A 14,894-nucleotide genomic window follows, 5' to 3' on the forward strand; every position below is an offset into this window, starting at 1 on the left:
AAAAATCTCTCGGCTTCCGTATCCCGAACGTAGCGCGTTGATGGGCGTGCTCTTGCTCTTTTTCTGGGTGGTGTGTGTGCATGCTTATCAGGAAGAAGTGCCTATACAAGGAATTCCGCTCTTATTACATACTCAAAAAAAAAAATAGGCGAAACATGTCCACAACCGGAAGTACAGTGGGGATCGAAAGTTTGGGCACCCCAGGTAAAAATTTGTATTAATGTGCATAAAGAAGCCAAGAAAAGATGGAAAAATCTCCAAAAGGCATCAAATTACAGATTAGACATTCTTATAATATGTCAAAAAAGTTAGATTTTATTTCCATCATTTACACTTTCAAAATAACAGAAAACTAAAAAATGGCATCTGCAAAAGTTTGGGCACCCTGCAGAGTTAATACCTTGTACTGCCCCCTTTGGCAAGTATCACAGCTTGTAAACGCTTTTTGTAGCCAGCCAAGAGTCTTTCAATTCTTGTTTGAGGTATCTTCGCCCATTCTTCCTTACAAAAGTCTTCCAGTTCTTTGAGATTTCTGGGCTGTCTGTCACGCACTGCTCTTTTAAGGTCTATCCATAGATTTTCAGTTATGTTGAGGTCAGGAGATTGTGAAGGCCATGGCAAAACCTTCAGTTTACGCCTCTTGATGTAATCCACTGTGGATTTTAAGGTGTGTTTAGGATCATTGTCCATTTGTAGAAGCCATCCTGTCTTTAACTTCAGCTTTTTCACAGATGGCATCAAGTTAGCATCCAAAATTTGCTGAAATTTTATTGAATCCATTTTTCCTTCTACTCGTGAAATGTTCCCTGTGCCACTGGCTGCAATACAACCCCAAAGCATGATTGATCCACCCCCATGCTTAACAGTTGGACAGAGGTTCTTTTCATTAAATTCTGTGCCCTTTCTTCTCCAAACATACCTTTGCTCATTCCGGCCAAAAAGTTCTATTTTAACCTCATCGGTCCACAGAACTTGTTTCCAAAATGCATCAGGCTTGTCTATATGTTCATTTGCAAACTTCAAACGCTGATTTTTGTGGTGAGGACGTAGAAGAGGTTTTCTTCTGATGACTCTTCCATGAAGACCATATTTGTACAAGTATCTCTTTATAGTGGAATAGTGTACCACAACTCCAGTGTCTGCCAGATCTTTCTGGAGGGATCGTGCAGTCAAACGTGGGTTTTGACTTGCTTTTCTCACAATCCTGCGAGCTGTTCTGTCTGATATTTTTCTTGGTCTTCCAGATCTTGCTTTAACTTCCACTGTTCCTGATGACTGCCATTTCTTAATTAAATTCCGAACAGAGGATATTGGCATCTGAAAACGCTTTGCTATCTTCTTATAGCCTTCTCCTGCTTTGTGAGTGTCAACTATTTTCAGTTTCAGTTTTCTAGACAACTGCTTAGAAGAACCCATGGTGCTGATTGTTGGGGCAAGGTCAGATGAGTCTGGGCATTTAAAACCTTTGAGATTGACATCACCTGGTCTTTCCAGACGATGATTGAGAACAATCCATGACATTGTCAAGTCTCAGCTTTCCAAAGGGGGCGGTGCATGCTATAAACTCTGCAGGGTGCCCAAACTTTTGCAGATGCCATTTTTTTGTTTTCTGTTATTTTGAAAGTGTAAATGATGGAAATAAAATCTAACTTTTTTGACATATTATAAGAATGTCTAATCTGTAATTTGATGCCTTTTGGAGATTTTTCCATCTTTTCTTGGCTTCTTTATGCACATTAATACAAATTTTTACCTGGGGTGCCCAAACTTTCGATCCCCACTGTAGTATATTTGGCACAGAAATACTCTGTCATACATGTCCAACTCGTGTTTTGAAACTTTGGCCATGTGTAGCATGAGAATGCAACTCTTTAACCCCCCATACATTTACCCCCCCATACATATAAAATCCTTTTATATTTGTTGTTATTACCTGACGAAGACCTTTAAATAAAAAGATCAGTTAAAGTTTCATGCAAGCAGATAAAACAGTATGCTGTTTTTTCTTTATTCAGACCAAAAAATGAACAAAAAATTACTTTGAAGGAGCCATATCGAGCCATACCGTAGCAAATCCTCACACCTGATAAAAGACAAGTGCAATCAGCAAGCTAACCAATTAATTAATAAGTAAAAAGACATTAAACAATCATTGTAATGAAAGACATCCAAAATGTACAAATGCAATTCAAACAACAACCCAATGTTTTATTGTCTGCCAGGCATTAAAAGTCCATTCACATAATTAAGAGCACACCTCTCCTCAACAAGCTTAAACAAATGATCCAGGACAAGTAATGATCTTAAGATTAATTCTTAAGGTAAAGTCGGGCACGTGTGCTGTTTTTAAGTTACATTTATTTATATAGTGTTTTATGTGAGTATACTGCTGTATGCACACAGGTAAAGTAGGATGTACTGTATATCCAACTTTTTATATATCGCTGGGCCATGGCTTGTTAGACTGTACAATATGATTCCAGTGAGATTTTGGGTAGAAACCATGGCATACTGTGCAACATCAACTCTGTGTTATGTCAGAAGCACAATGCACGACACACAGTGTAGCCAAGACTTTGGTCCCATTCGTCTGTTGTCACATTGTAGGAGCATTCAATCGGTCGATGGTAACACACCTAGTGATCAAAGATTTTGCCCAACAATGAAAAATTCATGTCAGGTGGCCAAAATTAATCTGAACACGACTGTAGGAGCTTGTTCAAATGTAATGTTGAGGACTGCATCATGATTGCGCTAATTTTGATAGTAAATAGTGATTGACTTTCTAGAATCTTATGTGATTTACCATCTTTTCCCCTTTTATCCTTTCCTTTCTACATGCTTGCTTTGCTTGCGTACAGGCACGTTTTGCACTAATTCTGTTCTTTTGGTTCTGGTGACTTGATGAAGCATGTTACACAGTTAACCCAATCTGAAGTACTGACCCATTATGGCAGGGTTCCTTCAATCCGGCCCTTGAGGCCCTCTGCTCTCCAGAGTTTAGCTCAAACCTTGATCAAACATACCTGCCTGTAAATTTCTAGTGGCTGTGTCTGAAAGCTTAGGCAGCTGACTTGTTGCCTCGCTGTCCTGTCAGGCAATGACTTCGCAGGTAGCGTTTGTGCACAAAGGTACCTCACAAAACTTATTTTGGACAGGCTTTGGAGGCAGCATAATGATCTAATGATCTACAACAAGCAAAGTAAGCTTTGGTGACAACTAAGCAAATATTTAATTACTACAATAGTAATTTCTCAATAGAAATGACTGTCTAGAAGTTGGTCAAAAACATACATTTACATACAAACTGACTATCAACCGCAGCTTTTAGACGCCATGATCAGATGAAGGCATCTCAGTAGACAGGATGTGTCTCAATCATTGGTTTGGACATGCCTTGTTGTTCCCTTTCGAAAAGGAACTAGCATTGACCCTAGGGGGATGGGGAATGGGGAATGCCTCCGACATGCCAGGTGTCTGAAGCGTGAGTCTAAACACGACAATGAGCTTGACATTGACAGGCAGCAGCCTATGACGTCACCACAGGTGCAACCGTGAGTATGAAAGGGCACCTGGAAATAACGTCATCCTCTTTCTTGTCTTCAGGATACCGGTTTGTTTGAATGTGTGTTTATTCAAGACAAATCTAGGATTGTGGTGAGCACTAGCACGAAGTCTTTCAGACTGTGTGTTCCTCCGTGTCAGCTTCATCTGACACCAGATGATACACACAATATGTGCGTTATGTGCATGAGTGAGGAGCATGCACGCTCAGTCCTTGAGGGGGCTGTTTGCATGCATTTTGAGCGCCTTCCTATGAGAACTTTCGCTCTCTTCTGGCCCTTTATTCGAGGGAATCGGGCCAGCCATCGGGCTAGCATCTCCATATGCGGCAGCAGGTCAGGCTGGTGTGGCGCTGCACACTATGGCTGTGTTGCAATGCCTACCAGGCTGATCTGCTGTAGGACCTGGCTATGCCAGGAGGGGCTCTCACACGTTATACCTGGCCCTTAAGCCTATGTTGTTTTTTGGCAGTTTGTTTTTACTTTTTACATCTGCCTTACTAATGGTTCGGCATTAGTTGTGAATGCGCTGTCTGACGCCAAGTAGTTTATGGAGTAGTAGGCTCTCTGTAATCCTACTTGGTGACTTTTTTTGTTTTTCAAAACGCTTCCTTGAGCTCCACTCAGAGAGTGTTATCTTTAGTTCTATTTTACTAAAGCTTTCTGTGTTTTGGACGTTGCTAGGCCTATAATTGAGGCCTACGTCTGTAGAGCTCCACCTACTGGTGATGCTGAGTTCTTAGGCTTTTTAGACTCCTTAGCCATTGCTATAGGAAGTACATTATGCCTGTGAGGCCCCTGCTTTTTTCTAGAAGTGTTGTCAAGTCATTAGGCTCTCTTTGAGCCTCCTTGGCTACTCAATTTATAGAATCTGCTAACAGCAGCATCATGCTGTATTGAATTTTGTATTGATGCAGTCTTTTTTAGCGTTGCTAGGCCTTCTCTCGCTAGGGTGATATTTTTCTGAGGTCTACGCTTCCATTTGGATATCGAGTGTGAGTTGTAGGCTCTCTGTGAGCCTCCTTGCAGGATATCCTGAGTTTTTGGGCGTTGTTAGGTCTCCTCTCGATTTAGAGAGTTGTCATTTGCGGCCTCCGCTTCTAGAGCTCAGCTACGTTTGCTAAGTTGTTAGGCTCTCTCTGAGCCTCCTTGGCTACTGCAGATTTCGTCTGGCCTCCTCTCACTAGCGAGTTATTTTTATTTAGGTCTCTGCTCTCCAGGGCTCTACCAGGGTAACAGTTTGAGTTGAAGGCTCTCTGTGAGCCTCCTTGCTAGACATCCTGAGTGTGGGGCATTGTTAGGCCTCCTCTCGATTAGAGAGTCATTATGCTGAGACCTCCGCTTCTAGAGCTCGGCTATTATTTGCTAAGTCGTCAGGCTCTCTGTGAGGCTGCTTGGCTAATATGAGCGTTATTAGGCTTCCTCTCGTTTGTGAGAGTTGTTTTTATTTAGGTCTCTGCTCTTTAGAGCTCCACCACGATAGCAGGTGCGGGTTGTAGGCTCTTTGTGAGCCTCTTTGCAAGATATTCTGAGTGTGGAACGTTGTTAGGTCTCCTCTCGATAGGAGAGTTGTCATGATGAGGCCTCTGCTCCTAGAGCTCGGCTATTATTAGCTAAGTTGTCAGGCTCACTGTGAGCCTCCTTGGCTAACTTGAGCATCGTTAGGTCTCTTGTTCTCTCGTTAGTGGGAGTTATCTTACTGAGGCCTCCGCTCTCTAGAGCTCTGCTAGGGTAACAGTTATGAGTTGAAGGCTCTCTGTGAGCCTCCTTTTAAGTTATCCTGAGTGTGGAACATTGCTTAGGCCTCCTCTCAATAGGAGAGTCATTATGCTGAGGCCTCCGTTTTTAGAGCTAGGTTATTATTAGCTAAATCGTCAGGCTCTCTGTGAGCCTCCTTGGCTAACATGAGCGTCGTCAGGCTTCCTCTCGTTAGTAAGAGTTTTTTTATTGAGGCCTCCGCTCTCTAGAGCTCCGCCAGGTTATTAGTTGCGGGTTGTAGCCTCTCTGTGAGCCTCCTTGCAAGATATGTGGAATGTTGTTAGGCCTCCTCTCGATAGGAAAGTGGTTATGCTGTGGCCTTCGCTCCTAGAGTTTGGCTATTATTAGCTAAGTCGTCAGGCTCTCTGTGAGCCTCCTTGGCTAATATGAGTGTCGTCAGGTCTCCTCTCATTTTTGAGAGTTGTTCTCATTAAAGCCTCTGCTCTATAGAGCTCCGCCAGTATAACAGTTGTGGGTTGCAGGCTCTCTGTGCTCCTAGAGCTTGGCTATTATTAGCTAAGTTGTCAGGCTCTCTGTGAGCCTCCTTGGCTAATATGACCGTCATCAGGCTTCCTCTCGTTTAGAGAGTTATCTTTTTTTGAGGCCTCCGCTCTGTAGAGCTCCGCCTGGATATCAGTTGCGGGTTGCAGGCTCTCTGTGAGCCTCCTCGCAGGTTTTCCTGAGTGTGTATGTTGTTAGGCCTCCTCTTGATAGGAGAGTTATCATGCTGAGGCCTCCGCTCCTAGAGCTCGGCTATTATTAGCTAAGTCATCAGGCTCACTGTGAGCCTCCTTGGCTAACTTGAGCGTCGTCAGGTCTCCTCTCGTTAGTGGGAGTTTGACTTTGACTTTGCTCAGCCAATAAGGCATTCATCCCTTCAGCTTGACAGCGTGGGTATTCCGTTCCCCATAGCGACCCTAGGGGACGCAGCACAAGTTCCCTTTCGAAAGAGAACGTCTCAGGTTACCTCATGTAACTATGGTTCCCTGAGAACAGGGAATGAGACGCTGAGTCCCTTTGCCATGCTTTAGGCATTCCTGATCTGCCTCTTTAGACAAGAAGTAGATGACATTAGTTCCAGGTGCCCTTTTATACTCACGGTCACACCTGTGGTGACGTCATAGGCTGCCAGCTGCCAATGTCAAATTCACTGTCGTGTTTAGACTCACGCTTCAGACACCTGGCATGCCAGAGGCATTCCCCATAGCAACCCCTAGGGGACGAAGCGTCTCATTCCCTATTCTCAGGAAGCCATGGTTACATGCGTAACCTGAGATGCTTTCCTGCCTCCATATGCTGCCTGTGGGGGCAGTATTTTTCAGCTTTTGGGTACAGCCAATAACTTGATTAGCTTGTTTAGGTGTCTTAACTCTGCAGGGCAGTGGCCATTCAGGACCAGATTTGAGGAGCTCTGTATTATGGCATTAATGACAGTGACATTTTATCTTCCTTTCAGCCTGGCTGCATTCAGCTCATGAGTCTTTGTCAGAGAGGATGGCAGAGCAGGAAGTGGAAACAGTGTCCATGGCCAGCAGTGAGAGTTTTGCAGACCAGGGCTATGCGGCATCAGAGGGCATGGCCGAAGAGTCTGGCCCAGTCTCTCCCTCTGAAAGGATACAATCTGTGTCACCTGTGGACATCATGTCTCTGAACAGTGGCTCTGCTATGTCTGCAAAGCAGTCCAAAGATTCTTCCAGTGACAGTGATGAGGGCTGTGCGACCTGGGGTTCCAGAAAAAGGTATGCACATGTACACGTTTAATCTAGCTATAGACCGCCACAACAAACAAAAGCCCTGTTCACAACAACACAAATAATTTGGTCTGAAAAATACCTAAATGGTTGCCCAGTTTCTTCATAGTTTAATTGACAAGATATTAAAACATCTCTCTTTGGTCTGAACAGACACATTAACAGCCATTTTAAAGGTCATATGTTTAGCGCAATAAATATCACACCAGGCCTTTGTATGTGTATTTCTGACAATCTCTGTAATTTGTTCTCCTGAAAAGTCCAGGTTTTTGCTATTCTAAGATGGCCTACCACTGCAGACATAAGGGGTGGGAGAAAAAAAATAGATTCTACGATGCATCACAATTCTCTCTTCAGTGATTCTGATTCTTAGTTTCAACGAAACTCAGAATCTATTCTGAAATTCAGAATCGATTCTGAGTTTCATTTTTAACCACAGATGCACGATGGCAAGGTGACAAAAACCTTTGAACCTTCTGTATAACAGTCTTCTATAAAGTTTGAAAAGGTTAAAGCGAATTACAAGAACAATTGCGAGCTTCATTGCACAGGAGGGTGTACAACTTTGCTTGATGCTACGCTGTGGTGTTTCAGCATTTTCCCCTCAAAATGCTCTACAAAGCATAATTTATGCAGTAGGTCTATATATTTAATACAAGAAACTCACTTACTGACAGACGGCTGCTTTCAAATACTCACATGTGCTTGGTGAAGAGTGCTTGCTGCATATAGCTATGTGTGAATCCTGTGTAAGCAGTTAAATGCACTTACATCTCAACAAGCTTTTTTGACAAGAAATTAATGTAAACAGTCAGTTATGTCTTAAGGGAATAAACATACAGGACAAAACATCTGATATGATTTGTTTTGGAATCAGGTTGTGACTCCAAGAATCTGAAGTGGATCAGATCATGCCTAAAGATTCCAACCCCCAGCATGTTTCCCTACTTCCCTGCTGGTACTATAGTTTGGCTGGTCAACCATCTAAACCAGCTTGGACCAAACAACAAGTACTGTAGCTACCATCTTAGAGTCAACATGAAATGGCATTTTTGACCCATTTTGTTAATTGAAATTTGCTTCCCTTACTCCAAGTGAAATAGGATATTTGATGAGAAAAGTGGGACCAGATCTACAAACCAGATTCACACCAGAATAGAATGCAATTGTTTATTAGTAGCCCGAAACAATGGCTAAATAGATATTTGGCTATTGGTTAAAATTTACTGACATTAATTGGTTAACACTGTATGATGTCAGCAGAAAAGGGAAAAAAGTCATTCAGAGGTGGAGCAAGTTATTACACTTTGATTATAAAGATTATTAAAGATTATAAGATCTATTTATATAATTTATATAATTAAAGATTATAAAGAAAAGTAATTCAAAATAATGTGCATTGCTGAATCTTGCACAATAAGAGCATTAATGTGTATTAAGAAAGTAAATAGGTCAGATTTGAGTGATAGGGTCATCTTGACTTTAAGCTGGTAGTAGCTGGACTTTCTAGAAGGGATTGGTACAAAAACAATGAAGTAGAATGAAACATGGCTCTGAAACATTTTACCCACATATTTGAGTTGGATTGTAATGGTTTTATTACTGTTTCAGATATTTTAAATTTAAACTACAAACAGTCATATTCACCACACCTGATCTACCACACATTATTTGAACTCTATAAGATCAATATGTTCATTGGACTTTTATTTCTCTGCTGGACAGGAATCAAAAGCTCTCCCAGGCAGAGAGGAGACAGAGAAAAGGATTTATCTCTCTCATTCTCTCTGTTTACCACTATCAATTCATTCCCACAGTTCAGCCAGTCTCACGTTTATCCTTTTCCAGCCAGCCAGTGTTCCTCCAGGGCTGACTGAGGAGTCTGGCTTTTTAAAACTTTGCTTTATGGAGCTGAAAGTGCTGACTGTTATCCAGATGTATGTGTGTGGATTCTCCGCCAAAGCCTGCAGCCTCACCTCAAGCTCCTCACTCCGGCTCTGTCTCCACTATAGAACTCCATACTGTCTTGCTCTTTTCTTTTTCCAGGAAAGGGCTATTAGTTTTTCCACTCGGTCATCTGTAAAAGCAGCCTTTTCCAAGGGTGTTAAAACACACATTTTTCTAGGCTCGTGTTCTCATCTTCACACCTCACCCAATCATTTTGTAGTGCCTGGTGAATGTGTTTAAATAATGTGATTGTTTTTTGCCAAGTACAAAGAGAGCTCAGGAGTTCTGTTCGGAATAAAGAGTTGGAATTCCTAAACAGGTGGAATTCTTATTGTTGATAAATACAACTCTAAACCTGAAATGAGCACATGATAAAGAGTTCCACCTCCTATCTAATATTCTAGATCTTATACTGTAATGTCATGTATATGTTGTGTTATTTTCGTCCAGCTGATATTGAACACTGACTCAAACCTTGTATGTGAGGCACAAAATAAACCTAATAACTAGACAAATATGCAATTTATTATTTACTCTTATACAGAAATGCAGTATTACCTTAAGAGTATCGTTGATACTAGGGACAGCTTTACTAAATTTGGTCACTTCTTTTACTTGCTTGTTACAAATACACAACCAGCTGAGATGATTTATTGATTTCTCAGTAGTGGAAATATTCAGCGAGGACAGCAGTCAATCAAGAAACAAAATGGATATGAAGAAGATCCAGAGATTACCGCACAGATAGACCGGACTCTTGCTGATCTAGATGCAAATCTGGCAGGTAAATTACTCATGGATAAAGTTAATGATTAAGGTTCAACCACTCAACTGTGCTTTATCATTAATATTTTAAAGGGTCATGAAACCCTCTGTTAGTTTTTACCATAGTTTTGAAAAATACTACAAAATTGGGTGTGGTAAGCTGCGAGTGGAGGGTGAATACAGACAACATAATAGCATCTTCCGATTCAGACAGTTTTATTTCACTCTCATACAGTTTCCCTCAAATGCATGCTGAAATTCACCATTACATGCAACAAAATGAACAAATACATGGTCTCGTAATCTCACTGTACATTACACGTATACACATATTCTGTGACAGCTATAATTTAATGCACAAATAAATGCACAGCTGTTTACATTTGTACTCTGCATTAAAGTCTCATGAATTATTATGAGATACTGGTGAGTCATCTATGTACTATAGGTTTAAGAAAACATCACATCATGTGATGCTGACACAATGAAGGATTTAAAACTGAAAGACAAAAATATTGAAAAAAGCTTAAAAAGAAACCAATTTTCTCCTATATTTACAATTAACGGATGCTAAAGTTGTCTTCTATGATGTGCAGCTAACATACCTCTAATAAAATAACAGAAAATGTATTTTAGTGTTTCATGATCCTTTAAAAATCATATTTTGTTCTACCAGTTATCCATTATGTTAATTGCAAGGAAATAATTTAGGTAAACATGTTCCTGTTATTTTAGCTGCCATACCATGAACACTCTTAGCCCTATGAATTACTGATTTATTTATTAACTTGTGTTTTCCCTGCATATTAGACATTAATCACTCAGGAGGAGCATCTGTGTTTGATGAAATACCTGTGTCCATTGTTGACGAGGACATTCCAGTTACAACCATTGATGACATTCCTGATGATGACCGGTTCAGCACGAGCGAGTGCGAGGCAGAATTGTTGAGCAGCACGCAAAACATCACCAGCCAAACGTGTACCCCATGTGAAGCTACCAAAAACAAAAACAACAATGCCTGCCTGACAGAGGAGAAACACAGAAGTTCATCTCCAGATATAGAAAAGCAGTCAGAAGTGACTACACTCACAGTTATTGAGAAAACCACAAGTGCATCTCTAACCAACAAGAAGTTGTCACAAGACACTAAGCGCATGGACAATATGGAACAGAAGGCAGTCTTCAGCTCAGAGACTAAGAGTAAAGCTGAAACTGAAGAACTAAAGAGTCAGAAAAACATTGTATCACAGAAGTTCCAAAGTTTTGTGCGTCCTGCTGTTCAGACCGTTCAAAAGGTCCCTGATGAGAAACTCAAATCTGCACCTATGGTCCAGAGGTTCAGTACAGAGCCTGCTTATGAGGATAGGACAACTATTACCAGAGTATTGACAACTCAGGGTAAGATCACCCAAAGTTCAGTCTCTCGCTTTGGAATGAAAACCTTCACTGTCATCCCTCCAAAACCGACTGTGTCCCAGACCAAGCCTACAGGCTCTTTAGTCCTAGGTGCCATTAAGATTGATGAACAGGGCAACATGGTTACAGGAAAACAGATTTCCACTTGCCCAGCAAAAAACAGCAATCCCGATGTGGATACTAGTACAGAAAAATCCCCATTGGACAAAGCCAAAGCCTTTTGGAGCACCACAGAGAAGCAAGACCAATCAACTGCGACCAACCAAGGACCCATTATAAACAATAGAGATACTGATGTGTTCAAACCCTTGATTGTGTCTGGAGTCTCTAAACTTTCACTGGAAACACCTCCCGAGGAAACACACAAAGAGGTCATTATATTGGAAAGGAAGCCCATATCTGTAGTGGCAAGTAAGCCTACATTCCCAGAACCTGCAGAGAATCACTCTTTCACAACTGAAAGGCGTGATCTCTCTTTTCTTGTACCCTCCAGAAGAACCTCCAGCCAATACGTTGCTTCTGCCATTGCTAAAAACAATAGCATTCCCAATACTAAAGTACATATCATGCAGGCACCATCAGAGTCCATTGTTAGTGTCAAAAAACCTGTCAATCAACTGTTAAATAATGAGGTTAGACCTACAAACATACACAAACCTGCTACCACTTTCAAACCCACTGAAAATTCTGTGCCTACTTTTGGACATCTTAAATGCCTGCAAAATTACCCCAGTCATGTTGCAGAAAAGCCGGCAAGTTCTGAGAGGATAAGCAGTATTGAAAAAGGCACTCTGCATGGGGAAGACAGAAACAAATCTCTGGATTCACATCCCTTAAATAACAAAATCCCACCCTCAACACATGTGTCTGCTCACATTAAACACATGGAATCTTCCTCTGAAGAAGCCACATCAATCAATAAGTTCCCAGACACCTCCTCTGCTCAAAAGACGCCAATAGACACCACACGTCCACTTACAAAGAAGCCAGAGTTATACAAATCTGAGATTCCAGCTGAACCAAACCAGGGTAAAGTGTTTGGACCAGTTAAGAAGTTCATGCCTGTTATTTTTAAGCCTGTCCAAAAGGAAACTTCTATCCATAGCTCTCTAATGGAGGCCATTCAGTCTGGAGAGGGCATTGAACGCCTCAGAAAGGTAAACTGCGAGTCACAGCATGAAAGTATATTTATCAGCTTTTCTGGAACATCCTGTTAAGCTGGGATTCTTAAAGACAATTTCGTTATAGTATAATATAATATCATTATATTACTTTTCATATTGTCCAGGTATCTGACATATCTACCAGCTGCACAGTTAAGAAGCCATCTTACAATGATGCAGAGAACGAGCGTTCTGCACTTCTTTCAGCAATAAGAGCTCCAAGCAACTCTGCCAGACTGAAGAAGGTAAGCTAAATATTAGTAAGACTTAAGGTACAGTCACATTAGCAAAATTGAATAGTGATGTACTAAATAAAGCTCACTTTCAAACAAAGCAGCTTTTTGTGACCATTTTAACCCATAACCCAATGTGAAAAAATTTTCAGCATCACATAAAATTCCACGATGATTTCTACTGAAATGACTGGGTTTCACCCTCTAAATTGCTCTAAGCAACGGTAAATGTAACCGTACCTTAACATGACTTACAGTGTAACACAATTAAAGCATGGACACATCAGCAAAATTTCACTTTAAAACTAAGCATCTTTCTGTTGATCAATGCAGGGAATTTGCGTGATCATCTTGAACCCGATGTGAAGTTATCTCCTATTGAGACAACCAAATTTTCAATCATAAAGTTTTGCCATCCAACTGTAAATGTTAGGGATGCACCGATCCGTCTTTTTTGCTTCCGATACTGATTCCGATACCTGGGATTCAGTATCGGCCGATACCGATCCAATATTCAAGTAATAATAAAAAAAAGTTAAATTAAATTGCTAAATTACCTAATAAACTGTATGCCTCACTGTGTGGAAGAAACTGGGATCATTCTTTTGTGCAAGGCATCAGGCTTGACTTAAACATTACTTTCCTAACTTTGTAAAACAAAATAACAAACAGACACAAATGTAGTGAATTATTTATTAAATAATTGTGAATCAGAGCAACAACTGTAAATAAACCAATCGCTTCACTAGCTTGGTAGACATTCAAAATAACAGGAGTCCAGCTGATTCCTTCATCCATGACTCATGGCTTGTTTTTCATGAATGTTTGAGTCATACATGACGACAAACTAAATATATTTATATATAAATATAGGCTGTACTATAAAATTAAATTAAGATCCATTTCTTTTAAATTTATAGCGGAGTTTTTTTTTAATGAGGCAGCAACGTATGATAGATAGGACAGAACAAAAAAAATGCTATTAACAATCTTTCATTGCGCAAAAGTAGTATAATATTAACGGCTCCCATACAGAGCGGCACAAAGTGCTTATGCGCATCCCGTGTGCAGAATGATGCGCTTGAAGCATCATGGAGTCACAGCGCGCAGCGGCAGCGCTTCGCATTGAAAAGTTCAAAGCACAAAGTGAAGATATATTGATGCGTATTGTATTACCGGTATCTTTGTCTACAGATGAAGTATAATAATAGAAACATTGAATCATCTTGGAGAGAGTTTCATTGTGTTGACTGTCGTAACCGAACGCAACACGCAGTTTGAATGCTGAATGGAGAATGACTGACAGCCGCAGCGGAGGGAGGAATATACGTGAACTTTAATTTAACGACTTATATATTTATCTGTACCTCAAATTAAATTATGGAATGGCTTCAGAACACTTGGAATATAGTGCACGGAAACTTTATGGTGCTTTTTAATGTTTTTGTGCTTTTTGTGGAGCTTAACAATGACACAGAATATCGCACAATATCGGATTTGGATCGGTCCCATCTGGCCGATACCCTATCCGGCAAAAATGGCAGTATCGGAGTCGATACCCGATCTGAGTATCGGATCGGTGCATCCCTAGTAAATGTTACCGCACCTTTACACAACTAACAATCTCAATATTCGCATAGGGGAATTTCTCTAGCACTGAAAGTCCATCAGACGAAATTCTTTATTATACAGATTCCAATTAAGATTAAAATTACGTAGAGCAATGGTAAATGACCACATCTTTACATGGTAGACAGACATGCTTCATTGATTAAATTGTTGGGGGTCTCCAATCACTGTACTGCAACATTAGAACCAGTGGGAGATGGGTGGAGTGTTTGTTTGGGAAACCTGTTTGATAAAGAATGTTGTTTGTTCATTTTTCAAAAAAGAAAATTGATTTACATGCAGCCTGGTTGTGATTATCAGTTAACTATAAATGCCACGTCATTGTTGTGCTTCTAGACCAAATCAGGAGCAGCTAAGGAGTTGGAGCAGCTCAAGAAGGTTGAGGAGGAAAGAAATGTCCAGAGAGATGTTATCTCACCTCCTCCTACTTCTCCTCTTGCTTTTGTGCCTCCCCCACCTCCAGCTTTCAGTCCTCCACCACCTCCCCCTTTAGCTCCAGCCAAGCCCCCTCTAGTGCTGCCTGCTGGAGGAAACCCAGAGGCGGCCCGAGAGGCTCTTCTGGATGCCATTCGCTCAGGCTCTGGGGCTCAACGACTGAGGAGGGTAAGAGGTTCATTATTGCCCTCACTTATGAGATTTGAGTTAAATTTACTACATTTTGTTATT

The 14,894-nt window shown here is 40.9% G+C and overlaps 1 protein-coding gene across 10 annotated transcripts in view; it reads left to right on the forward strand.

The window, feature by feature from the left end:
• Positions 1-14,894, forward strand: part of cobl (cordon-bleu WH2 repeat protein) — a 141,303-nt gene that overhangs the window by 123,782 nt on the left and 2,627 nt on the right. For all 10 annotated transcript variants that reach the window (XM_051864792.1, XM_051864796.1, XM_051864789.1 and 7 more), the window contains 5 exons: positions 6,778-7,060; positions 9,685-9,803; positions 10,595-12,360; positions 12,492-12,611; positions 14,565-14,831. In XM_051864792.1, the coding sequence (XP_051720752.1) occupies positions 6,778-7,060; positions 9,685-9,803; positions 10,595-12,360; positions 12,492-12,611; positions 14,565-14,831 (2,555 nt within the window). The remainder of the gene's footprint in view (positions 1-6,777; positions 7,061-9,684; positions 9,804-10,594; positions 12,361-12,491; positions 12,612-14,564; positions 14,832-14,894) is intronic.

Source organism: Ctenopharyngodon idella, chromosome 16 (assembly GCF_019924925.1).
Source record: "Ctenopharyngodon idella isolate HZGC_01 chromosome 16, HZGC01, whole genome shotgun sequence".
Taxonomy (NCBI): domain Eukaryota; kingdom Metazoa; phylum Chordata; class Actinopteri; order Cypriniformes; family Xenocyprididae; genus Ctenopharyngodon; species Ctenopharyngodon idella.